This window comes from Pipistrellus hanaki (assembly GCF_964339955.1).
Source record: "Pipistrellus hanaki genome assembly, chromosome: 13".
Classification (NCBI taxonomy): domain Eukaryota; kingdom Metazoa; phylum Chordata; class Mammalia; order Chiroptera; family Vespertilionidae; genus Pipistrellus; species Pipistrellus hanaki.
In genome coordinates this window covers 32,767,384-32,793,025 of record NC_140515.1, presented here as the reverse complement: position 1 = coordinate 32,793,025, position 25,642 = coordinate 32,767,384, and the positions used below count along the sequence as shown (strand labels likewise).

The 25,642-nt window shown below is 38.0% G+C and overlaps 1 protein-coding gene across 3 annotated transcripts in view; it reads right to left on the bottom strand.

The window, feature by feature from the left end:
- Positions 1–3,885: 3,885 nt before the first annotated feature.
- The window catches only part of PIK3CB (phosphatidylinositol-4,5-bisphosphate 3-kinase catalytic subunit beta), a 105,263-nt gene continuing 83,506 nt past the window's right edge, over positions 3,886–25,642 (bottom strand). For all 3 annotated transcript variants that reach the window (XM_084901764.1, XM_084901766.1, XM_084901765.1), the window contains 8 exons: positions 21,969–22,147; positions 21,048–21,157; positions 19,240–19,318; positions 9,285–9,452; positions 8,155–8,278; positions 7,594–7,739; positions 6,158–6,290; positions 3,886–5,341 (listed from right to left, as the gene is read on the bottom strand). In XM_084901764.1, coding sequence (XP_084757890.1) covers positions 5,204–5,341; positions 6,158–6,290; positions 7,594–7,739; positions 8,155–8,278; positions 9,285–9,452; positions 19,240–19,318; positions 21,048–21,157; positions 21,969–22,147 — 1,077 coding nt within the window. In that variant the 3' untranslated portion in view covers positions 3,886–5,203. The remainder of the gene's footprint in view (positions 5,342–6,157; positions 6,291–7,593; positions 7,740–8,154; positions 8,279–9,284; positions 9,453–19,239; positions 19,319–21,047; positions 21,158–21,968; positions 22,148–25,642) is intronic.

The following is a 25,642-nucleotide window of genomic DNA, read 5'->3' as shown; positions in this document are numbered from 1 at the left end:
TACTAAAGTCCACTAGGAGACTCCACCACCACCATCCCAATATTTTTTTTTATCAAGTCCTAGAGTACTAGCCTCGATGAACATGTGGTCAAAATCCTGAGATAGACAGGTACCTTTCAACCTGCTTGCTTTTCTGCTAGGGAACAATGATACAATGATGACAGTTTCCTAACTGGGCGTGTGTGTGTGTGTGTGTGTGTGTGTGTGTGTGTATAGGGAGAAAGGAGGGGGAGGGGGAAGGAAACGGGTGCAAGGGGAGGCCCTCATGTACCTCAGCTCACATTCCCCATTTGAGGACTGGCAACTTGCAATATGTCTTCATTGGTGGTCATTAGTCATCTTGGGCTGCTATGACAACATTCCATAGACTGTGGATGAAACAAGACATTTATTTCTCACAGTTCTGGAGATTGAGAAGTCCAAGATCAAGATACTGACTGATTTGGCTCCCCAGTGAAAGCCTGCCTCCTTGCTCAGAGAGCTGCCTTCTCACTGTCCTCAGAGCAATCATCTTTAAATTTGTATGTACTTGATGATATTGGCTCAAACTCTATCAAACAAAAATTGACATAACTAGAATAGGCAAATCCAAAATCATAGTGGGATATTTTATCTCATAAATGCTAGACAAAAACTCAGTAGTTATGTACACTTAAACAGTAACACAATTAGCAGACTTGACCTAATGAACATAGAACAATCTAATAATTGAATATGGATTTTTTACATGCACACTGAACATTTATAATACTTGACCACAGCGTGAGTCATGAAAACAAGTCCCACAAATTTCAAAGAACTGAAGTCATACAGAAGATGTTCTCTGAATGCCATGCAACCTAGAAATCAACGAAATGGTAATGAGAAAATCCATGAGTATTTGGAAATTAATAAGCATACTACTAAGTAAACAGTAACACAGAGAAACCAAAATGAAAATTAGATATTTTGTTCTGAATGGTAATGAAGACTTCATATTAAAACTTACGAGATGCAGATAAAGATTATTATAAAGATTGCTATTGGTCAGCTAAGCAAACATACAACTGGAGGAGAGGAATAACAACAAAATAAATACAAATGAAGGAAGAAAATAAAGATAAAGGAGAGTTAAAAACATACAACAGGATAAAAAAAGCAGAAAGCTGATTCTTTGTGAAGATCAATGCAACTGGGAAACCTCTACTGAGACCAATTCAGAAAACAAGGCACTAACAAATACCAAGACTGAAAAAGACATCACTATTAATTCACTAAACTCAAAACATTATAAAAATAAATTTGAGAAAAATGTGACCAGCTGGTGAGGTGGAAGAATGGCAGGCCTGGAGCAGCCAGGCCTGGAGCAGCCGGGCCCAGAGCAGCAGCAGCCAGGCCCGGAGCAGCAGCAACCAGGCCCGCAGCCAGGCGCAGCCAGGCCCGGAGCAGCAGCAGCCAGGCCCGGAGAATCCAGGCCTGGAGCAGCAGCAGCAGAGGGTGGGGTAGGAACCTGGTGGAGGGGGGAAAAATGAGGAACTTTTGTAATAATATGAACAATAAAGGTTTATTAAAAAATAAAATAAAAATTTGAAAATGTAGATGAAATGGACACATTCCTAGAAAAGTGGAACTCTTTAAGATGAACACAAGATACAAAAATAATATTATTTTAGCTATTGAATAAACCACATCCATATCTCAAAGAAAAAATCACACCTAAAGTCACTGGCAAAATTCTATCAAACTTCAAAGTAAGAAGTAATGTCAATCTTATTTGTGTTATAACATTACAAACACCTTGTTAACAAAACCTAACAGACCTTCAAAAACAACTTAAGAGTAAATCCCACTGATGAAAATAGATGCAAAAACCCCAAATGAAATATTGGCAATCAAACTCAGCATTATATAAAAAGGATAATACATAGCAATCAAATGCCTCATTCTAGGAATGTAAACTTGGTTTAATGTTTGCATATCAATCAATATAACTCACCAAGTCAGAAAAACTTTATGAACATCTTCATAATATAGAAAAATGATTTGACAAAATTCAATCCTTTTATGATCTTTTTAAAGTTACCATAACCAGTTTATTATAAAAGTTATACATAACACACTGATGAAGAGGCCCACGGGGCAAGGTCCAGGGGAGTCCTGAGCACAGGAGCTCCTGTTCTTTGAGGAGTTGGTGTGCCAACATCATATATTGTATATGCGTTTACCAATCCAGAGGCTCCCTTTCATAAGTAAAACGATATACATCTTGGGAACTGAAGTTTACTTCTTTAATTTGGTAAGAAAAATAAAATAAAATAAAATAAAAAAATAAATCCAGAGTCTAGGACAAACACCATACTTAATGTTGAAAAATTTCACCTTTTTTGGAATTCCTAACAGGAATGCAGAAGGGCAAGAACAAAAAATAATGGGAGGGAACAGAAAGAAGAAATAAAGCTGCAATTATCTGTAGATGATATATGTGAAATTAAAATAATTTCTATAAATAGGATTAACAAAATGTTTGGTAAGTCTGGTAAATACATCAATTGCTTTTATTGATTGCTCTGAAACTTTAAAATCACATATTGTTGAATTCTATCTCCAGATTTTCTGATTCAGTTGGTCTAGTGTGAGGATCAAGAATTTGCAGTTCTAACCAGTTTCTAAATGATGCTAATATTCCTAGTCAGGGGACCACTCTTCCAAAACTACTGTGATATTTTAGCAACAATGAAAATTAAATAACCAGGAATCTAGCAAAAGATATACAAGACTATACAAAGAAAACTATGAATCATGATGGATATAAATTAAAGAGGATCTAAATAAAGGATACTACAGATTGGAAGTCAATATTCTGAAGATGTCAATTTGCCTCAACCTAATCTACAATTTAATGCAATCCCATTCAAAATTTCCATAGGTTTCTTTTGGTGAATATCAATTAGCATATTTTGAAATATATATGAAAACATCAATAACTGTAAGTAAAGAATTTACACTTAAGACAAACTCCCTGGATTTGCATTGTGATTCCTCCTTTGGACAAATTACTGAACATTCTATGCATCAGTTTTCTCATCTGTGAAGTGGGGAAGAACAATTATACCTATCACCCTGATTATCAGACATGCAATTCATCAAGTCTGTAGGGATCACCTTCTAGTTACTAGTATGCTTAGCAGCACCTGAGGCTCCTGTCCCACAGTGTCCTGGCATCTTTAGGGCCTACAGTATGAAACAAGCCATTCTGGACCCAGGTCCAGCACTGTCTGGAGAGGTCATTTTCCTTTTTTTGCTCTTAAAGACATTCACATTCACTGACCGAGGAGACCCCTCTGGAAACAGTGGTGCCCATTTCTGCCAGGCAATGTTCAGCCTCCTGCAAACCCCAGGCTTGCAATCTGGTGCATGTAATGATGGACTAAGACCAGACAAAAATCCCTGAACAAACCATACTTCTACATTCCTGTTTCTGGAACTCTCACTGAGTCTAGACCAGCCCTGGTAATATTGAGAGAGATCAATCCCCATTCTCAGCTGAGTTATTTCCAATAAACTGTGACCTGCTCTGAACAGCTGCCTGTGGAAGAGAGTGCCAAAGTGGTACAGCCTGGCTTTGGCCTGGGTACCGAGTAACTGAAGAGGCATTTTAGACCCTGGGGTACCTCCCAAAGATATGGAAACTTGATGAGGGTACCCTCTTGCCTCAAGCTCCCACCAAAGTCCAGAGGCCTCCCGTAGTACTAATGGGATAGGGAAGCAGGGAGAGGAGTCAGGGAAGAGACCGTGTGCCTTACAATTCCTGAGGTTGGTTTGTCTCGACTTGACTGTTTCTTCAGAGTCCCAGTGCCAAGGTCAAAGGCCTGAGCTGCCCATAAAGAAGAGGCCCATACATCCCAAGAGTAGCTGAAACCAGCGCACACATTTATTTGACTGAAAACATGAAGGAAGACAACAAAATTAAACAATCTTTAATGAAATTCCTATAGAAAACTCAGTCACAGGGCAAATACTCAGTTTTCTTTCCCATGTCACTGAGGATTGGAGATCCCAATAGTCTTTGGAGAATAAGCAGTAGTTTTGCTGGATGTTGCCAGTACTCAGAAAGAGCATCCATTTACACATTCAAACCAGTAGTTCCTATTGCACATATTAACAACATTATTTGCCATCTAGCACCCTAAATATATGGTACCTCAACAAATAAATTAAAGAATTCCATGAAACCATTTCATTTTCAACTAATACCCTTAAAAAAAAAATCACATCATAAGTTTTAATAAATACAGTAAGAACAGCTGGCATTTTACTAAAATACTGAATTTTAGGCCTGAAGTTTATTTCATAAGAGTTTCCTTTTCATTTGTTTTCTGTCTTGGATACATTCGCTCAGGTATTATGCTCTATGAAGTGAACTCTTTTACAGATACAGTAAAATCTGTATTAATGTGTGCCTCAGTACAGAAGCAGCTGGAAGAACTGGATCACATAATTAACTAAAAAGTAACTTAGGGAGATGCTCTGCTTTCTGTAAAACAGAGGCTGAAGGAAAACAAAAAAACAAAACAAAACATATTTTTATACAGAACTCCTACTAGAAATTTTATAAATATATAGGCAGCAAATATATTATATTTGCCTCACCAGTAGATTTTCAGTATGTCTGACTGAGATGATGCTATCACGATAGATAAATATCAACAAAAGAATTAATGCTCCCACAGGTTTAAAAGATTTCTTTTGAAAAATAATCATAATCTCATATTATATTATAATTTGTAGTTTACACAATTTAAAAAGGAAGAAAGATACTGTTTTTTAAGCCTCATTTGGAAATTAAGAACAGCCACCAGTCCCCAGGCGTGGATAAGTTGGCTGAGTGATAACACTTGGTCACAATTCATAAAAGAAGTATTTACACCTTTTTGGAAAAGTACCAAATAATGAAAATAAAATTTAAAAAGACAAAAAACAATCTCTAGTAGCATTCCTTGGCGTGCAAAGTCAGCAGGAAATGATTATCCATTATGTTGACAGTTTTCGTGATGAATCTTGGAAGCATACAAAAAGAAGAGGGTGGTAATTGGGGATTGTTCTGTTGATGCATTGTTCTTAATTGAACTGAAATTCAGAATTTCATTCCCTTTATAAAATCTCTGGCAGGGTCATGTTCAATTTAGTGCAAGTGCAAAATGAAAATGAAACCAAAGGCTGGTCATTAAGATCTGTAGTCTTTTCGAACCGTGTGGGCCATCCAGTTCACCTTAGTAGTCCAGCTTTCCCTGAGTGCCTCATCAAATTTTTGCTTAAATTGTTTGAGTGCTTCTTCTTCACTCTTCCCTAAGGCAAGTGAGTCCTAAAAATTGAAGGTAAAAAAAATCAGATTTTATACATGTTCCCAAGTGATATGCAAATGTATGCAGGAAGCTTACTTGGCCATGCCAACCCAGCCAACATGAAGTTGTGAGCCTCATGTTTTTATTTTTATATTTATTGTTGACAGTATTACAGATGCCCCCACGCCCTCCCCCTTTCTCACCTCCACCCCACCCCCACCCCACCCCACCTCAGGCCTTCACCTCACCACTGGTATGTGGGCTATGCATTTATGTTCTTTGGTTAATCTCTTCCCATCCTCCCACTGTCCTCCCCTCTGAGATCTGTCAGTCTAGTCCAGGGGTCCTCAAACTTTTTAAAGTGGGGGCCAGATCACGGTCCCTCAGAGAGCTGGAGGGCCGGACTATATGAACTACTAATTCCTACTGTAATACCTCGGCTGCGCTCACTGCCCAAAAAACCTGGCGGGCCTGATCAGACTCCTCTGCGGGCCGCATGTGGCCCGCGGGCCGTAGTTTGAAGACCCCTGGTCTAGTCCATGCAGACTAGTCTAGTCTCTGGACCTACTGTTTTTATTTAAATGCCACTTGCAGCAGGGAGCATGAACACCAAGGTAGGGTGATGATATGATCTCTGCCAAAGGGTTTTTGAAGATGTAATGAATTTATGATTACTGAAAGACAGCTACTCAAAGGGTTTGTCGCTACCACTCCTGAGCTACCACTCCTGATAAGAACTATCTCACTGAACATGACTTTGTTCCATTCCCTTTGAACATTTGAATGAAATAGGCAGGCATACTTGAACTATTACATACATAGAAAGGGGTTTATACCTTAAGATACTGTATATCCTTAACTGATGTGAGCTCAGGAAGCCCTGCAGTCAACATCAGTGCAAAGAGGGTGATGAAGAGGTTCCCGTGCCGCCGTAAGATCAGGTAGGCGTCCTCACAGCACTGGCGGAACCTTCCGTTGATGTGGCAAATCACAGGAGCATGACGTTAGAGGGGAAGATAGCAAATTAGTGTAAGAAAGCAAGAGAGACATAGCTAGACTTTCCATAAGAGCTGAACATTTTCTACTAAATTAATTAATAGTTCTGCTTCTTTGAAAACTGCCAGGACTAAAATTTACATAAAATAAATCAAACTCTCTAAAATCACACTTATATCTTTTCTCTTCAAAAAAATTGATTTCCGAGAGGAAGGGGAAGAGATAAAGAGTTAGAAATACCAATGTTGAGAAAGAATCGTTGATTGGCTGCCTCCTTCACACAACACACTGGGGATTGGGCCCATAATCTGAGCATGAGCCCTGACCGGGAATTCGAACTGGCAACCAAGCTAGTTCCTGAGCCACGGTGGCCAGGCCACAGATATCTTTTTAAAAACAAAAACCAAATAGAAATTCTATGATAAAAGGCAATAAAAAAAACAACAACTTAATTTAGCCTTTTAAATTCTATGAGGAAAAAAAAAAAGGTTATAAAAACAAAGTGATAATTATAATCCATGAGGATTCCTGAACATACTTCTAGATTTGTGGCCTGATTCTAGAGATTTTCTTTATTGTCCCTGAAATCAGTGTCAATGCTTTTGTATTGGGCCTCCCTGTCATCCTTCCATCTTTCTCCCTCCTCTTCAAGATGGTTATTCAAGAGGACCATCCAAACTTAACTTTGCCAAAGAAAAAAATGGACCCAGAGGTATATTCTGCATAAACCCAGGCAGAACTAGCAATGATAACAGCAATTATTTAGTAAGGCTATAATATGAGTTGGTCACATCATATAACATACCTCTAATAATCAAAATAGCCCTGAAATTTAATTATTTTGTATCCATTTTAAGATAAAACAAAGACAGGAAGATAAGTTATGTGCTTGGAAACATACAAGGAGTGAGGCACAGATCAGAGATTACAAAGTCTACCCCTGAACCCTGGCTCCCGTACTGCACTCCACACTGAATAACAGCCAAGGGCCTGTTCTCAGCCTCTCACTCTCAAATGTCTTAATAGTTTCAGAGAATTTTCGAAGAGAGGAAAAGGTGATACACTATTAGAATAAAACACAGAAACTTATTTCAGTTTTGTAGTGTAGTTTCTCTTCTCTGAGTGTATCTGAATTACAACCTGGATCTAAAAGGCAAATTCCCCCCAAGACCTCCTATTAACAGACTATTTCCCAGACCAAAGAAATGCAAGGCCAGCTGGTCTGAGGAGAAAACGTTAGGTGTGATTATACCCTTAACATGAGGACAATACTCACCGGCCAAACTTTTCTGTGTTTCCTGTTTTTCCTTGTTGAATCACATGAATGAAATCATAGGTAAGAATAAAAGGCACTCGCTCCCTTTTAATGCCAAATTTAGACTTAAAATTTCCAAGAATATGTCCAAAGTCAATGTGAAAGAGCTGGAAAACAAATGGGATTTCATTTCCCTTGTTTTTCTTGTGGGTGCTAAATAGAAAGGCAAGATCTCAGCAGTCCTAGGTCCACATATACTATACCCACCCTCAGCTTAAGCCCTTCTCTCTTTCCAAAGCCTTCTTGGGAAAGAGCATGTCTAACATTCATAGGTCTTTTATATTGAGTAATAACCAATTATTTAGTAAGGCTATAATATGAGTTGGTCACATCATATAACATACCTCTAATAATCAAAATAGCCCTGAAATTTAATTATTTTGTATCCATTTTAAGATAAAACAAAGACAGGAAGAGAAGTTAGGTGCTTGGAAACAGAATCTGCCTGAGTTTCACAAGAGACCGTGCTGTACATAAGCAAGCATCCCTGAGGCCCTTGGCAGACTCTGGGGAACAGCTCACCTGGCCATTTTTTTTTACCATGATGTTGTCACTATGTCTGTCACCAATTCCGAGGACATAAGAAGCTACACAGTAGCCAGCACAGGACAGGGTAAACTCCTCAATGGCTCGGTCCAAGTCATCCCTGAACAAAAGAAAAAAATACAAGCAATAAATGTTTTCGGTCTCCAAATGAGAGAGGTAAGACCCAACCCCACACTTGTTTCCTCTTTAATTGTGAGAACTGCAACTCAGAGCTGTCAAAACCATATGATCAGAACTTGCTGGCTCAGCCAAGATGGTGAGGACAGTCATCACAGGAGCAGGACAGAAAGGAGTAAACATGAACAGGATGGCTTAAAGCCATAAGACTAGACTTCAGCCATTCAAATGACCGGGCCTTGGGGTCATGTTTCACTAAAGATGGGGGCAGATTCAGATGCATAGAAATGAGAGGAGACCGTTAGCTTTTCTGGATAATGCTGGGGCTTTGGAACATTTTTGTCTGTTTGACCTAACACTAGAATTCCATATTTAAGAGTTAAGTATTACAGTTCCAATCATTCATGTCACTGACCTAAATTAGAATAAAGACCCATTAGAGACAAGATCAAAATTTGTAAACTGATACATACAAGAGTTTGGATTTTGTCAATAATGAAATTTAAGTCTGATTTTGTGGTCTTTAGCTAAAAATACTTGGAAAGTGTTTTCCTCTTACTGTGTAATTTCTTAATTTCCTATTTATTAGGACTTTCCAATACAATAATCATAAAAAACACAGACCCAAGCACTTTATATTTTAGTGTGGAGAGATCAGTCTACAAACTCATTTACTTCTATTACAAAAATCCATTGAGAACTCACTTAAGCTCACACATTCACATAATTATAAAAGTTGATAAATATAAACAAAAACCTGCAAGTTCTTTTTAAAATATCTAAATGTTGGAATTTAAGATTTAGATAAAGTAGAATTAAACACTAATCGTCTGTAAGACTTTAGGAGATCCTATTTGTCATTTTGATCTAACCTGAAATAAAGCAATAAATACATTAATATTTCCTCCAGGACACTGATGATTCTAAATGGGAGAATAGTTATTTGGCTGTTTGTTCGGAAAAATAATAATCAAACAAAATAAACTAACCCAGAATTGTATTCTTTAAGCCAGTTCAGAAGGGCATCTTTATTGAAGGCTGCTGCAGCAGCCACATTGCTACTGTTCAGCTGAATGTCAGCAATTGTTTCAGAGGTGCTCACAACTTCAATGAGGCCTGAGCGATCTCCTGTGGCTAAGCAGCCATAAGGCAACATCCTGAAAGGAAAAAAGAAAAGAAAAGAAAAAGGGAATAAAGAGCCACATGTGTAAATTATCTATTAAATGAAATATTAACTGAGTAAGATTTTTCTTTTATTTTTAAAAACATTTTACTACTAATCTTGCCATTACTGTATTGCTCTCATGTGGAAAGATATGAGTTCTACCTCCTGTTAGGAAGTAAATCTCTTGGACAACAGATAGAGTAATTTACTAGAATTTCAATATGCCAGCTAAATGTAAAATCTGTTATCTAGTTATTCTGGTGAAATATTCTATTAATTCACATAGGTGGACAGAAGTACATCAGATAAAAGTCTCATTTTTTACTCTAGATTTTGAGGAAGGAAACAATCCTTAATGGAGCACCTAAAAGGTAATACATAGCAAGGTAAGTACTTCATATTAGCTTAGTTAATGACAATTTCACGTGTCCAGATTCCAGCCCACAATCTTAAGGTCACCTTTACGCTTTCTCTCATGCCCAACATGTAGATTGAAGGCCTTGTGAGCTATGACGACTATATTGCCTCCATCGTTTCTTCTCCTACTACCCTAGTTCAAGTCACCATCAACACTTAATTATTCAACAGTTTCCTAACTAGTCTTCCCGCTTCCACATCATAGTTTTAGATGCAACAGCAACATAATCCACTTAAGATATACTTATTCTTTTAAAATTTTTTATTAAATTATCTGTGTACATATTTTAACATTGCGCCCCCCAGTTTTGTGTCCATTGGTTGTACTTATATGCATGTATACAAGTCCTTCGGTTGATCTATTATCTCCCCCAGATCTTCCTTCCCTCCCCGCTGTAATTTGACAGTCTGCTTGTTGCTTTACTGTCTTTATATCTGTCTTTTGGTTCATCAGTTTATAATGTTCTTTAATATCCATAAATGAGTGAGGTCATGTGATATTTCTCTTTCATTGACTGGCTTATTCACTCAGCATGATGTTCTCTAATTCTATCCAGGTTGCTGCAAATGATGAGAATTCCTTCTTTTTTATGGCAGCATAGTATTCCATTGTGTAGATGTACCATAATTTTTTGATCCAATCATCTGCTGACAGGCACCTAGGCTCTTTCCAGACTCTAGCTATTGTAAATTGTGCTGCTATGAACATAGGGGTGCATATATCCTTTCTGATTGGTGTTTCTAGTTTCTTGCACTTACGGTATACTTATATTATGTCACTCTCCTGATGGAAATGTCTGCAATGGCTTCCCACCTTACAATGAAAGCCAATATAGTCGTCATAGCTCACAAGGCCTTCAATCTACTCCCCTTTACCTTTCCTAATGTCCTCCCCTCGGAAAGGTAGACTACAGTGGCTTCCTTTCTGTTCCTCAAATACACCAGGCACTAATACTCCCTCATTCCTTTAGAAGTGAAATTTTTTCTGCCTGGATCATTCTTTCCCAAGATATTTACATGACTTATTGCCTTGCCTTTTGGGCACCTTTGCTGTAATGTTAGCATCTCAGCAAAAAATTCCTGGATCATCCTATTTAAAATAGCAACAATATCTGTGGTACAACACTTGCTCTCTCTTCCTTGTTTTACTTTCCTCTATAGACCTCAATACTATCCAGTATCCTATACATTTTATTTGTAAGCTTATTGTCTGTATCCACCCTCATGGTGTAAGTTCCATTGGCAGGGATGCTTTGTTCACTGCAAAATCCTCAGTGCCTAAGAATGTGCTTGGCACAAAGCAGGCACTCAACAAATATTTTTAATGAATAAACATTTAGTAACAAAATCCCTATAATGTTACCAATATTACACACGAGAAATAAAGTAATGTGCAAAAAGTCAGACATTTAACTAAGTAAAATATCCAATGCTTAAAACTATGTCTATGAGGCTCCAAAACTATCTTTTTAACCTTATATAGTTTCTAATGTCATGAATATATATAAGAAACCTGTAAGGCTTCTTCTTGTGCAAAATAATTTTCACCAAATTGATAAGAAGCATTTTGCTTTGATTTGCATTTTTATGACCCTTAGTGAAAATAAAACTTCTCGGCTCTCTTTTAGCCATTTTAAGAAGAATTTCTTTTGTAAATTAGCTATTCACATCTTTGCCTATTAGGATTTTACATATTTTCCTTAGTGATTTATATTAGTTCTTTATATTATAACTAGAGGCCCGGTGCATGAAATCCATGCACAGGGGATGGGTTGGGGAGGGGGTCCCCTCAGCCCAGCCTGCACCCTCTCCAATCCAGGACCCCTTGGGATTGGACCTAAACTAGCAGTTGGGACATCCCTCTCACAATCTGGGACGCTGGCTTCTAACTGCTCACCTGCCTGCTTTTCAGTCACTTGGTCACTACTCACTGCCACCCTCCACCCCCAACCCCGCTGGCCTGGTTGCCCCACCCAGCCTGCTGTTTGGCCTATTACTGTGAGGGCACCAATTTGCATATTATCCTTTTATTAGTATAGATATCCTTTTCTAATTCTGGTTGTGAACATTTTCTCCAGTTTTCTAAAAACTTCATTAACATTACAACAATTCCAAAATGAAATGAGATACCTTGAAAAGTTCACATGAAAGTCTGGTAACTACAGAAAATGAAATGGATGGAATTCATTGATTCAATAAGTATTTGGGTGTAGCTATGTGCCAAGCATTGTGTTAGCTAATGGTGATGCAGAAATGAGCAAAAATACTAGCCTTTCATCCAGACAAATCACAAATGCACAATATACTACATATAATCTTTGTATGAATGAGAAGTGTCATAAGAACATGCCAAGAGTCAGATAAGATCTCTGAGAGGGGGAAGGTCAGAATGGCTGGAGGAGAGTGCAAGGGGAGCAAAAAGCAAGGTGAGGATAAGAAACAATCGGTGTCGGAAAGACCATGCAGGATCATGTAAAAGCTTGTCATTGTCCCAAACTCACTGAAAAAGCCTTTGAAGGACTTTATGAGAGAGAGAGAGAATGTGCGTGTATTTGTAATCTGGGGAATGTGTGTTAGTGCATGTAACAATCAGATAAAACAAGAGAGTTTTAAGTACTTCCTAAATTTTCTACCATACAATTCAAACAGTTTATGCCTCTTTTAAAAAAAAAAAACTGAAATGAGCCGAAACCGGTTTGGCTCAATGGATAGAGCGTCGGCTTGGGGACTGAAAGGTCCGGGTTCGATTCCGGTCAAGGGCATGTACCTTGGTTGCAGGCACATCCCCAGTAGGGGGTGTGCAAGAGGCAGCTGATCGATGACTCTCATCGATGTTTCTAACTATCTCTCTCTCTTCCTCTCTGTACAAAATCAATAAAATATATTAAAAACAAAAAACAAAAAACAAAACTGAAATGACACCCTGGTTGGTTTTGCTCAGTGGATAGAGCATCGGCCTACAGACTGAAGACTCCTGGGCTCGATTCAGGTAAAGGGCGAATGCCTGGGTTGCAGGCTTGATCCCTAGTAGGGTGCATGCAGGAGGTAGCCAATCAATGATTCTCTCTCATCATTGATCTCTCTTCTCTCTCTCCCTCTCTGAAATCAATTAAAAAAAAAATTAAAAAACAAACAAAAAAACCCTAAAATGGCCAGGGTTTTTTTTTGTGTGTGTGTATTTTTTTTTTTTTTTTAACATATGCTCTCACTGATTTGAGGGAGAGAGGAAGGAAGAGGAATGGAGAGATAGAAACATTAATGATGAGAGAGAATCATTGATTGGCTGCCTCCTGCACCCCCGACTATTGGAGATCAAGTCCCCAACCTGGGCATGTGCCCTGATTGGGAATCAAACCAGTGACCTCTTGGTTCCGGGGTCTATGCCCAGACTCTGAGCCATACCTGCTGAGCATGTTTATGCCTCTTGAAGCACTTGCCTAATTCTAGCAAAATAAGGTTGAGAGCAGAGTTGTCAAAGTACATGCTGGCAGTCTGATATTACCAGTGGACTGCTTCATATCTGCATTATTAACTTATTTCTCCTTTTAAGAATTTACCCCTCAACAAAAAAGGCAGTTATGGTGCCTGAAAGGTTTTTACCAATTTCCTTATCCTTATCATGACACAACACATGTGAAGTAAACAGTGCCGATTCAAGTGCACTCTGGCTCACTTTCCTGCATCTCCTCCCACCCTACTTGCAGCCCCCTGGGCAAAAATCCAACAACTTCCCCTTCAAAAGCAGGCAATGATGAAAGCATTCAGTGTCTTGAGGATGTAACACTCACAATAGGAAGGAAAAAACACTCTTGTCTGAAAGACAGTTTGACAGAGTCAAGCTGGGGACAAATCCTGACTATCTTACAGGGCCTCCTTTGCACTCAACTTCTATACTTCTTATAAAGGCCTTGACAACAATTAGCAATGTTTACCTTCCTTTCTGACTCTCTGACCCAAAGAGCAATTTGCTACCTTCTCACTAAAGAAAGAATTTAATAATATATTTAATTCTATAGTGGAGTGGCAGCTCATTAACCCTACTCTGAATGGGTATGTAGAAAGTTTTCTCTGGCCTTGACTCTGACACATTGACCCAAGACTCAATGGTACCTTAGCCCATTGTCTCCAAAGCAGGAGAGCATAACATCTTTACTTAATGATTTCATTAATTCAATCTTCTCCCTTCATTCTCAGACCACTGATACCAGTGTGATCAAAGCACTCTCTCTTACTAGGGAAGTAAACCCCATTAGTGCAACTCAGATGTAAGACACAACGAAGACAACTATATATTTAAAATTTAATGTCACATGTATTTATGGGTGTGTGTGTGTGTGTGTGTGTGTGTGTGTGTGTGTTGAGGGGGTAAAGAGGGAGGACTGTCAACTTTAACAAAGGCTTGATAGATTTAAATGTAGAAAATATATTGGACTTGACAGAAAAGGCTATTATTTGTTGAGCAAAGGAGGTCAGGGTGTTTAAATATGACAAAAAAGTACTTTAAGACATCAGGGGAAAATGAAAATGAGAAATAAGCACTTTGGTTCAAGCTAAAATGGCACTGTTACAAGTACTAAAATATTCTGATCAAAATAGTGCTGTATAGAAGTTACATTAAATTTTAGATTAAACTTATAAGTATGTGCTACGTGACCCAGTTTAACCTGAACAGCTGGCCAAAAGAAAAACAAACACAATAGAAACACTGGAGACATGTATATTTATAGAAACAGTAAAAAACGTTTAGCGAGGAAAAGGTACTAGTTTGAAAATGAACTCAAAATAATTAAAGTCCTGCATATTTTTTTAAACATGGGGTCAGAGTACCAAAAGTCAGCAAAGATCTCTACACAGACAAGTTCCTTTTTCTTGTTAGACACACATTGCTTCCCAGCTGGGAGACACCAGGTTTATTTCTAGCACTGCCTCACATGGGGCTGCCTTCCCTTTGCCCGAGGTCACAGTGAACTTCAGATAATGCTAAACATACTTCATATTTGATCAGAATGTAAAATCAAAACTAAAAGAAAAGAACCTGGTTGGGGCTTTTAATTAGGTTGATGGAACTAAGGACAAAATCTTTAGCTCAGCCTTTTATAACTAAACTAGAGGCCCGATGCATGAATCTGGTGCACATGTGGTCCCTTGGTCTGGCCTGTGGGGATCAGGCTGAAATGGGCTCTCTGACATCTCCTGAGGGGTCTCAGATTGCAAGAGGGCACAGGCCCGGCCAAGGCACCCCATGTGCACCAGGCCTCTAGCATGCATATAATAAGATCTTTAGTTAAATCTCTTCCTGCCCTCTCCCAAACCCTCTGAGATTCATCAGTCTGTTCCATGTTTCCATGCCTGTGGTTTCCACTCCTGCGTTGAGCAACTGCTCTCTGGTGGTCAGTGCGTGGCATAGCTACCAGCCAGCAGGTCGAATAGTTGGCCAGCCAGTTGAATGGTCAGCTGGTCAGTCGCTTAGGCTTTTATATATTTAGATAAGATTCATCATATGACCTGAATCTGTTCTTAGCGAAAGGAGACCACTATGTAGTTTCAATGCTGAATTTGAAAAGAATCAATGAGTTAACCTGAGCCTGAAAAGTTTCCCCCATTTTTTTATGGTATAAGTAAAATAAAACATTTTTATCGTGGTTTACTGTTTTTGGAAGGGTCTCTAAACTTTTGCTGGAATGAGACAATATTTTAGATGCTGCAGACTATTAGGTTGCTATTCAATTCTGTTATTAATAGCATAAAAGTGGACACAGACTATCAGCAAATAAATGGATTTGGTTGTGTACTAATAAAACTTTATTTTTAAAAAGCCAGCTTAAATCCCTCTGGGTTTATATCCCTCAGGCAGAGTTTCTCACAATCACCATGCCTTTTATCTATGCAGTATTTTTTATGAGTAGTTGACCAAAAAACTTGTTTCCTACTCAAAATTATTAATTCCATTTTACCCAGCTGTATTAGAAATTCCTCCTAATTAAAAAACAACACTATAATTTATGGTGTTAAAAGGGTCTTTTTTAGATGAACTATAGAATCTCTCTTCCTTATTCCAATCACATCTACAAGTCTCATGAAAACAACAATACCTGTGCATCGTTCTTTCTACCTCAACAGCATAGCCAGTTTACCGTGGAAGGATTTAAGACTAGAAAACTTTCTAAAAAGAGGGTGAGAGAAAGAGAATATCAATGGGGAAAATACATACTTTTTGGGTACCAGAACACCTGGATAAATAAAAAATTACTATATAGCCCAACTGGTCTGGCTCAGCAGTTGAGCGTTGACCCAGGAACCAAGAGGTTACTGTTCAATTCCCGTTCAGGGTACACGCCAAGGTTGCAGGCTTGATCCCCAGTAGGGAGCATGCAGAAGGCAGCCAATCGATGATGTTTTTCTCTCTCTCTCTCTAAAAAACCAATAAAAACATATTTTTAAAGAAGGGGGAGGTATTAGATATATCTTACCATAATTGTTTTCTCGTTCAGACTGATAAAATAATAGAAAGACATCAAGTTTAGAATCTAACAGAGCTGGATTTGAATGTGGCTCTGCTGTCTACGGCCATACCACCCTGAACGCGCCCGATCTCGTCTGAATGTGGCTCTGCTAATTAATATTTTTGTAAGTTTTGACAAATTATTTAACATCCCTTGACTCTTAATTTTCTCTGCTATTAAAAAGGAATAGCACACTCTAGCTGGTTTGGCTCAGTGGACAGAGTGTCGGGCTGTGGACTGAAGGGACTTGGGTTTAATTCTGGTCAAGGGCACATACCTGGGTTGCAGGCTCGATCCCCAATAGGGAGTAGACACATTATAGTCAAACTGTCAAGATTAAAAAAATAGAGCCGACAGGCTCAGTGGATGACAGTCGACCTATGGACCACAAGGTCATGATTCAATTCCTAGTCAGGGAAGATGCCTGAGTTTCAGGCTCGATCTTCAGTATGGAGCATGCAAGAGACAGCCGAACAATGATTCCCTCTCATCATTGATGTTTCTATCTCTCTCTCATTCTCCCTTCCTCTCTGAATGCTAAATATATGCTTATTAAATCTGAACATCAGAATATAAAACTTGCTGTAAATTTTCTTCTGAACTTTCATGTTTGAAACAGTCCACAATTAAAAGAACATAGAGAATTAGGTAAATGATAAAGTTAAATATTATTAACTAGCATTTTAAAAGTTTAAAAACTGCATGGACCTATGCTATATCATGAAACATGCTTAATGTTTTTTTTCCTCCTTGAGTAAAAGAGATTACCATTGTAGAAAACTAGAAAAACAGATACACAAAGGGGGTGGAGTGGGGTGGAAAGAGGGGAACCATTTCAGTCCAACCACCTGAAATGACTATTGACATTAGTTTCTGTCAACATCAGTTTGTCATTACTCAGTTAATCTTTACCATGGTTGAAATCTATATAATAAAAGCCTAAGCGACTGTTATGGTAGAAAAACCAGAATGACTGGTCACTATGATGCGCACTGACCACCAGGGGCCAGATGCTCAATGCAAGAGCTGCCCCCTGCTGGCCAATGTGCTCCTACAGGGGGAACACCGCCCAGCCAGAAGCTGGGCTCATGGCTGAAGAGAGCCTTTCCCACCTCTGCAGCAGCGTGAAGGAGCAGTGAGCTGAGCGGTAAGGAGCAGCGAGCAGGCAGGTGGTAAGGAGCAATTGGTCCTGTATTGCAAGAGGGATGTCCACCTGCCAGCTTAGGCCCGATCCTTGGGGGTCTCGGACTGTGAGAGGGCTCAGACATGCCCCTCAGTGCGCGAGGATCGTGCACTGGGCCTCTAGTAATTTTATAAAAATACTTTTGCATCAAATACATTTGATATTTAAAGGGAATCGCTTTCTCCAAATTGTTAGCAATTCTCTATAAACAATATTTAAAAAATACCTGAAGATATCTGGTCAGACTGGGAAAGCTAGGAATTTTTTAAAGTGTTATCTTACTATTGAGCAAATATTCAAAAGGATAGTCGAATTTTAAAATCTGTATATAAAGCAAGGGTAAATATCTTTGTGCATAAATCTCTTTCCAAATTTCTAATTTTAAAATTCTGGAAATATTAGATACAGGGTCTAAATAAACTTGCTACACAGAATTATATTAATTTACAGTGGTTTTATCATCTGCTCTTTACCTTAGAATATCTGATAATTAAACTTTTAAAATCCAGTATGTTTCCTTTTTTCTGTTGCCATAGCCTTTCCTCTTACTGTCCACCCTTAATAATGGTGGTAACTTAAAAGCCCTAAAAGTTTACCAAAACTCTTGGCTCTCAGGAAGGCAGAGAAAATAATGTTACTAGGCTAAAATGAAGGGCAATCCTTTCACTGGCCTTGTCACTCCATAACCATGTGATTCATCCCTGAAAGTAAACAGATTCTTTCTTTCTGAATTCACCATCACAAATCTAGTTCTACACTTGATGAAGTTTAAATAAGATAATATATATATTTTTTAATATATTTTATTGATTTTTTTTTTTTTTCCAGAGAGGAAGGAAGAGGGATAGAGAGTTAGAAACATTGATCAGCTGCCTCCTGCACACCCTCTACTGGGGATGTGCCAGCAACCAAGGTACATGCCCTTGACCAGAATCGAACCTGGGACCCTTGAGTCCGCAGGCTGGCGCTCTATCAACTGAGCCTGTTAGGGCAAATAAGATATTTGAGAGTACACTGAAAACTATAAAAAGGTATATAAATATTATTATAAAAATTAATAACAGGAGGGAAGGAATCAATAAATTTTAAAAATTCTGCTGTGAAAGGAATATAACATGAGACAAAAATAATTCACTAGTGTCTGGCCAGTTTGGCTCAGTGGATAGAACATTGGCCTGTGGACTGCAGGGGCCCAGGCTCAATTCCTGGTCAGGGCATATGTCTGGGTTGTGGGCTCAATCCCCAGTGGGAGGTGTGCAAGAGACAGCTGACTGATGACTCATTATTGATGTTTCTTTCTTTCTTTCTTTCTTTTTTTAATATATTTTATTGATTTTTTACAGAGAGGAAGAGAGAGGGATAGAGAGTTAGAAACATCGATGAGAGAGAATCATCGATCAGCTGCCTCTTGCACACCCCCTACTGGGGATGTGCCTGCAATGAAGGTATGTGCCCTTGACCGGAATCGAACCCGGGACCCTTCAGTCCGCAGGCCGATGCTCTATCCACTGAGCCAAACCGGTTTTGGCCATTATTGATGTTTCTATCCCTCCCTCCCTCCCTCCCTCCCTCCCTTCCTCTCCCTTCTTCTCTGAAATCCACAAAAATATATTTTAAAAAACAACTTGTAACTAATATTTAAAAAAATAATAATAATAATTCACTAGAAATCTCACCGAAGATCCAGACCGGCTTCTTTCCAGAGTAAATCCATCAAGCGCAGCATTTGGAGTGTTAACATATCCTGTCGTAAATCTAAGAGAAAAATCCTGCATTATTACAAATGTTTTCCATTTTATAATTGCTAACATGAATTTAAGATTAGCAGCTAGAATTAACTAAAATCATTGGCAAATGCTCTGATAATTTCCCCCCCACAGTTTTAAAGTTGATCATATTCATTAAGAGGTTTGTTGGGGACCTGGCTGGTTTGGCTCAGTGGATAGAGCAAATATCTCTCAGCCTGAGAACTGAAGGGTCCCAGGTTCGATTCTGGTCAAGGGCACATGCCCAGGTTGTGGGTTTGATCCCCAGTGGGGGACTTGCAGGAGGCAGCCATTCCATGATTCTCTCTCATCATGAATGCTTCTCTCTCTCTTTCCTTCTTCCTTCCTCTCGTAATCAATAAAATTAAAAAAAAAAAAAAGTTTGTTGGTTAGCACATTCCAATAACACAATTTCAAAAACAGAGTGTAGCCGAAACCAGTTTGGCTCAGTGGATAGAGCGTCGGCCTGCGGACTGAAAGGTTCCAGGTTCGATTACAGTCAAGGGCATGTACAAGAGGCAGCTGATCGATGATTCTCTCTTATTGATGTTTCTAACTCTCTATCCCTCTCTCTTTCTCTCTGTAAAAAATCAATAAAATATATTTTTTTGAAAAACAGTGTAAAAATAATTTAGTTTACTATGTGTAAGCTACTCTACTAATTATAATACAGCTTTAACACAATAATGTTGTACTAAAGCATCCACACTAATTTTTTTCCTTCTGTTTTAATTTTAGTGATACACAGGAAGCTCTCAAGAATTACCAAAGTAATAACTGCATGATGCGTTCACAAAACAGAAATAGCTTATTTTATTTATGATGTCCAGGGGTAATTTTCAGGTAATAGAGGCTGTGAAAGTAGTGACTTCTACATAATGACATTCATATGGTCAAGTGATGTTAAATGTCTGGCAAAACACTACAACTTCTTTTAAAAGTAACTGTAAGCACATATTATGCTAAGCACATTTACTTGTTATCTCACTTAATTCCTGTTAATAACCCAATATATACATGCTATAATCCTCATATACATGAGGAATCTGAAGCTCAATGAATTTTGCATGACTTGTCTGCAGTCGCACAACTAATAAGTGGCAGCACTTGGTGTGCATACTTCAGAGGCATTCCCTTTATAAAATATGGGCCAGTAAAGTTTTTCTTGTGTTTTTTAAAGACTGATTTTTAGAGAGAGAGGAAGGGAGATGGAGAAAGAGAGAAACAGCGATGTGAAACATTGGTTAGCTGCTTCCTGCACACCTCTTACTGGGGATCGAGCCCACAACCCAGACATGTGCCCTAACAAAGAATCGAACTGGTGCAAAGAATGACGCCCAACCAACTAAGCCACATCTGTTAGGACTCAGTAAGGTATTTTAAAAAAGAAAACTATGGCAGCAATATCAAAATTGTTATCACTGAATATATTATCGGAAATATTCTGTTGTATTTCACAAGCTTTTTCGGAATAGACTTTGTATTTTTTAGGGGGGAAGGGGAAGGGACATTGTAGAACAATGTATGTAAGCTGTAGAAGTCAATTTCCAAAGGAGGGTGAAGGGGGAAGATTTAGGACAATTCAACCTCACGACCACTGATAGCTATCTCTTTTGGATGCCATTTGCTGTTACACATTTACACATTTCAGATAAAGAAACCGACAACAAAAGAAGAAATACTAAGAAATTTGGCACTATAAAAACTTTAGTACATACCATCACCATTTTTAAAAATCACGCCGACTGAATCCTCACCAAATATCTTGTTGTTGTATACCAGCCACAACGGCTTCATTTTAGAATCCATGTATTTACACTTTTCAACACTGAAATCAAATAAAGGGAATATTAGCCCACTTCATTTTAAAGACAAGACAAAATCACAATTTTGCTGTGATATACTAGTCGAGGAAGAACACCCTCACCTGTTCCAGTCTACAGAAGTCAGAACTAGAGCATTTCCTCTTGGCAGAAAAGCAACCTGGATGTAGTGATGCCGGATGGGCTGGACTAAAAACCCAGGTTTATCCTTCTTACTACCTTACATTTAAAATTCCTCCTTTCTTTTCCTTATTCTTCTGTATGTTATGTATAGTCAATAATATTATTAAATTAAAATTATTAAGAGTTCATTCTTAATTTCTTAAAAAGGGGTCAATTTTGAATACTGATATACTGAATACATGTTATTAGTTCTCCATTATTGCTTCTATAGAGAATGAAAAAGTGAGAAATAATTTTCCAAATTTATTCAAGGTCTCATTTTGAAATAGGAAAGCTGGTTAGTAAATAATTTTAAAATAAGTTAATTATCAAATGATGGGTACCAACATATTGACTTACATAGGATTTTCAACTCTTAGAAACCAGTAATAGAAAATAAATTTAATTACTAGTATAGACACTTGAAAGAAAGTTAACTTGAAATAACTTGCACTAACTCCACAGGTAAATTTAGCTAGCAGACATACATCCTATTGAACGCAAGAATAACCTTTGAGGACATTTAAGATTTTCCTTCTTTAATTATATTCCACTTATTGGTGCTAATACGTGGCCCCTTTCCTCCTCCAAGGCAGTCACTTAGAAATCCTTTATTGCTGTTTTCCACTGAACATAGCACAGACTGTCACTTACTAGAGTTCTGAGAGGATGACACATGGGTTCAGAGGGGACTGCAGGTCAGAGAGGGCTTCCCGGTAAGCATTCTGTTTTAAACAAGTGTGCATGGCCTCTTTGCCTTTGGCTCTGTTTAGCTTCATTGCATTCAGTTTGATTAAACTATTTAAAGTTTTTAATTTATTGAGTGCTTCAACCTGAAAAATAAGTTTCCCCACCACCAAAATTAATTCATGATTAAAAATAATACAAAATACTATGACACAATTTGATCATATTAATCAGCAGCCACTCAGAACACATCCGCAACCCCACACACACAAACCAGCTAAAGTAAAAACAGTACTTGGCTTAGGAAAAACAGATACAACAGCATAAAAAACTTACTTTTATCACTTGTTACTTAAAACATCATTTTTCAAACTTTCTTAAACCCTTGTCTTAAATGGGATCTTATCAATCACGAAAAAGAAAAGGGACATAGATTATGGATAAAAAGATAAGTATAAAACTTAAAACTACACAGAACTCTGCAACTCATTAAGTAATATAATTTAAAACAAAACTAACCTGAACCACTCCATTTAGAAACTCCGTAGTTTAAGAGGAAAATTTATGTACAAGTAACTTGGGGTTCCTAATATTCAACCTTACTACCTGCTTCTTGTCATCATTCTTATATGATATCTTCTCAGTATATTCTCTTTCCATTAATAGTATGTTAAAATGGATTTTTTTTGTGTGTAATAAATAAAAATACAGACACAGTATTTGTTGTCCAAGTCTAAATTAATGACTTGTTTTTATAATGAGGGCACTGGCTATCAAAACTTTTGGCTCAGAGCATTGGCCTGTAGATTCAAGGGTCCGAGGTTCGATTCCGGTCAAAGGCATGTACCTTGGCTGTGGGCACAGCCCCAGTGGGGGGTATGCAGGAGGCAGGTGGTCGATGTTTCTCTCTCATCGATGTTTCTAACTTTCTATCCCTCTCCCTTCCTCTCTGTAAAAAAAAAAAATCAATGAAATATATAAAAAAAAACAACTTATGCAAATAAAAAAAGTTTATGCAAGAAATACAAGGTCAATCAACAATGGCCAACTTAATCAAAACCACTGTGTTTAAAAGGTAACTTTATCTAATGACTGAGGGTCTTTCCATCATGTTACATAAAATTCCCCTAAGTCAGCTTGGCCAACCACAAGTCAAAATAGTTTATCATATGGCATTAAAACTGGAAACAACTAATGATAAAAACAAAGTATGCATAAGTTGTATTATATATAACAAACATATAAAATATGTATACAAAAAAACATTATGAATACCATGGCTTGAATTTCCATGAACATGAGATTTTACTATATCATATTTTCATTTTCAAACTCTGCTCCTATTCAAAAAAACTACTAAGACTCTGTAGGGAGGTGAATTCAGGCATACAGTTTTTACACACAGGCTAAGGGCTTACACACAGGAAACTGGGAAATTTCTATTAGCTTGATGATAAAATTGAGATGGCTGACCAACCTGCCAAGTTAGTCATCTGTCAAAACTATAGACACTTCGTTTCTCAACAATTCCAGAAGCTGTACAAACAGTGGTGAAAAGGGAGCCAGCTAAAAAATGGGCTATGCAAACAGGAACTTTTAGAAGTATTTCAAATTTTAATTTCTTCCATGTTTGTACAGTTGGGAATTTTCATTCCCATCACTAATGTGTTGATATTCATTTCCTGGAACAGTGTCCTGAATACCCATATGGCCATAAATGCTGCAACACCTTGTCTTTTTGTAGCTTTACAGTGAAAATAAGAACTGCCATGTAAAGGGTATTCTTCCCCTTGCAATTCTTCAGTATAGATAAAAAAAGTAATACTAATATAATCATACATATGTAATATGATTGCTGTTATAAAAGTCAAGCTGAGGCCCCAGAGAACCAAGAAGATGTCCAGTGTGATTTGAGCATATGAGTGAAGCCAAAGAAGTAGAGACTTCATCAAGTGTGGCCTTACAGATTTCGACAAGTTTGAATTTTTATTCTCCATGTATAATAATAAAAATTACTGCAGGGATTTTAAAAAGGGAAATGACATAATACATCTACATTTTAAAAACATAGTAACTTTATCTGTAAAGAAAAGGGGTAAGGGAGGGGGAGAATGAAAAAAGGGTGCAATTTAGGAGGTTAATGAAGACATACAGGTAAGAAGGTAATGGATGAAACTAGGGTGGTAGCCATGAAAACAAGATTCATAGATAGGTATGAGATAGATTTAAGGGGACTATAAAATTAAGGGGATTAATAGTCAATCTCAGATTATTGTGAAGAATAAATGGCCCATAATAAGTGCTTAGCTATTATTACCATCATTAAAGGGCTTTCCAAAAGGGAGGGATCAGATATAATTCATTTCAACATGAATTAAAAGGTCATCAATATTAAAATTATCTCTGAAAACCTATGGGAGTTTCTCTGGCAATGCAAATAAGTTAGAAAAGTGCAGTGGCTACGAATTTGCTTCCCTGCATTCAATGCTTCTGCTAAAACTACCATCCATGGACTTACAGAACACCTTATCTATCATTGCGGTATTTAATATAGCACTGCTTCTGAACAAGAAAATGAAATGCAGCAATGGGCTCGGTGCTCATGGAATTCACTGGTCTTACCATATTCCCCACCACCCTAAAGTAGTTGGCTTGATAGAACAGTGAAATGGCCTTTTTAAGACTCAGTTACAGCACCAGCTATGTGGTAATACCTTCCAGAGCAGGGGGGGCAAGGTTCCCCAGAAGGCTGAATGTGCTCTAAATCAGTGGCCAATATATGGTGCTGTATTGCCCAGAGCATGGGTCTTAGAATCAAGGTGTGGAACTGGAGATGACACCACTAGCAAAACTTTTGTTTCCTGCTCCTGTGACCATATGCTCTCCCGGCACAGTTATCTTAGTTACAAAGGGAAGAATCTTCCCCTGGAAGACACAACAATGATGCCATGGAACTTGAAGATTCCTTTCCAGCCACTCTGCAGTCCTCATGGGAGAACAGGCAGAGAAGAAGGGCGTCACGAAGCTAGCTGGAGAAATTGGCCCTGACTACCAAGGTGCAATTAGCCTACTACTCCACAATGGAGATAGGGAAGAATACGTCTGAAATATAGATCACTTGGTATTATCAGGCTCTGAGATTAAGGTCAATGGAAAATTATAAGCCAATCCAGGCAGGACTACTAATGGCCTACACTCTTCAAGAATGAAGGTTTGAGTCATTCCAGCAGGTAAAAAAAAAACCACAACCAACTGAGGAACTTGCTAAAGGCAAAGGAATTACAGAATAGGTTGGAAGAAGGTAGTAATAAACACCAGCTATGACCATGTGACCACTTACGAAAATGAGGATTGTTATGACTATCTCATTTTGTTATGTGTTTGTATGTGGTATGTTTTTAGAAAATGTCTGTTTCTTCTTGCTCTTATTTCCTTATCACAAAACATAAGATAAATTGACTTTATATTAGGGTATTTAAATGTTGTTAATTTTACATCATAGTATTTAATTTACAGTATGTCAAGGAGAAGAATAATCACCATTCAAGGAACCTCCTCTTCTGGGAAAGAGGTCAGTCATTTTTTTCTTTTAATATATATTTTATTGATTTTTATTTTTTTACAGAGAGGGAGAAAGATAG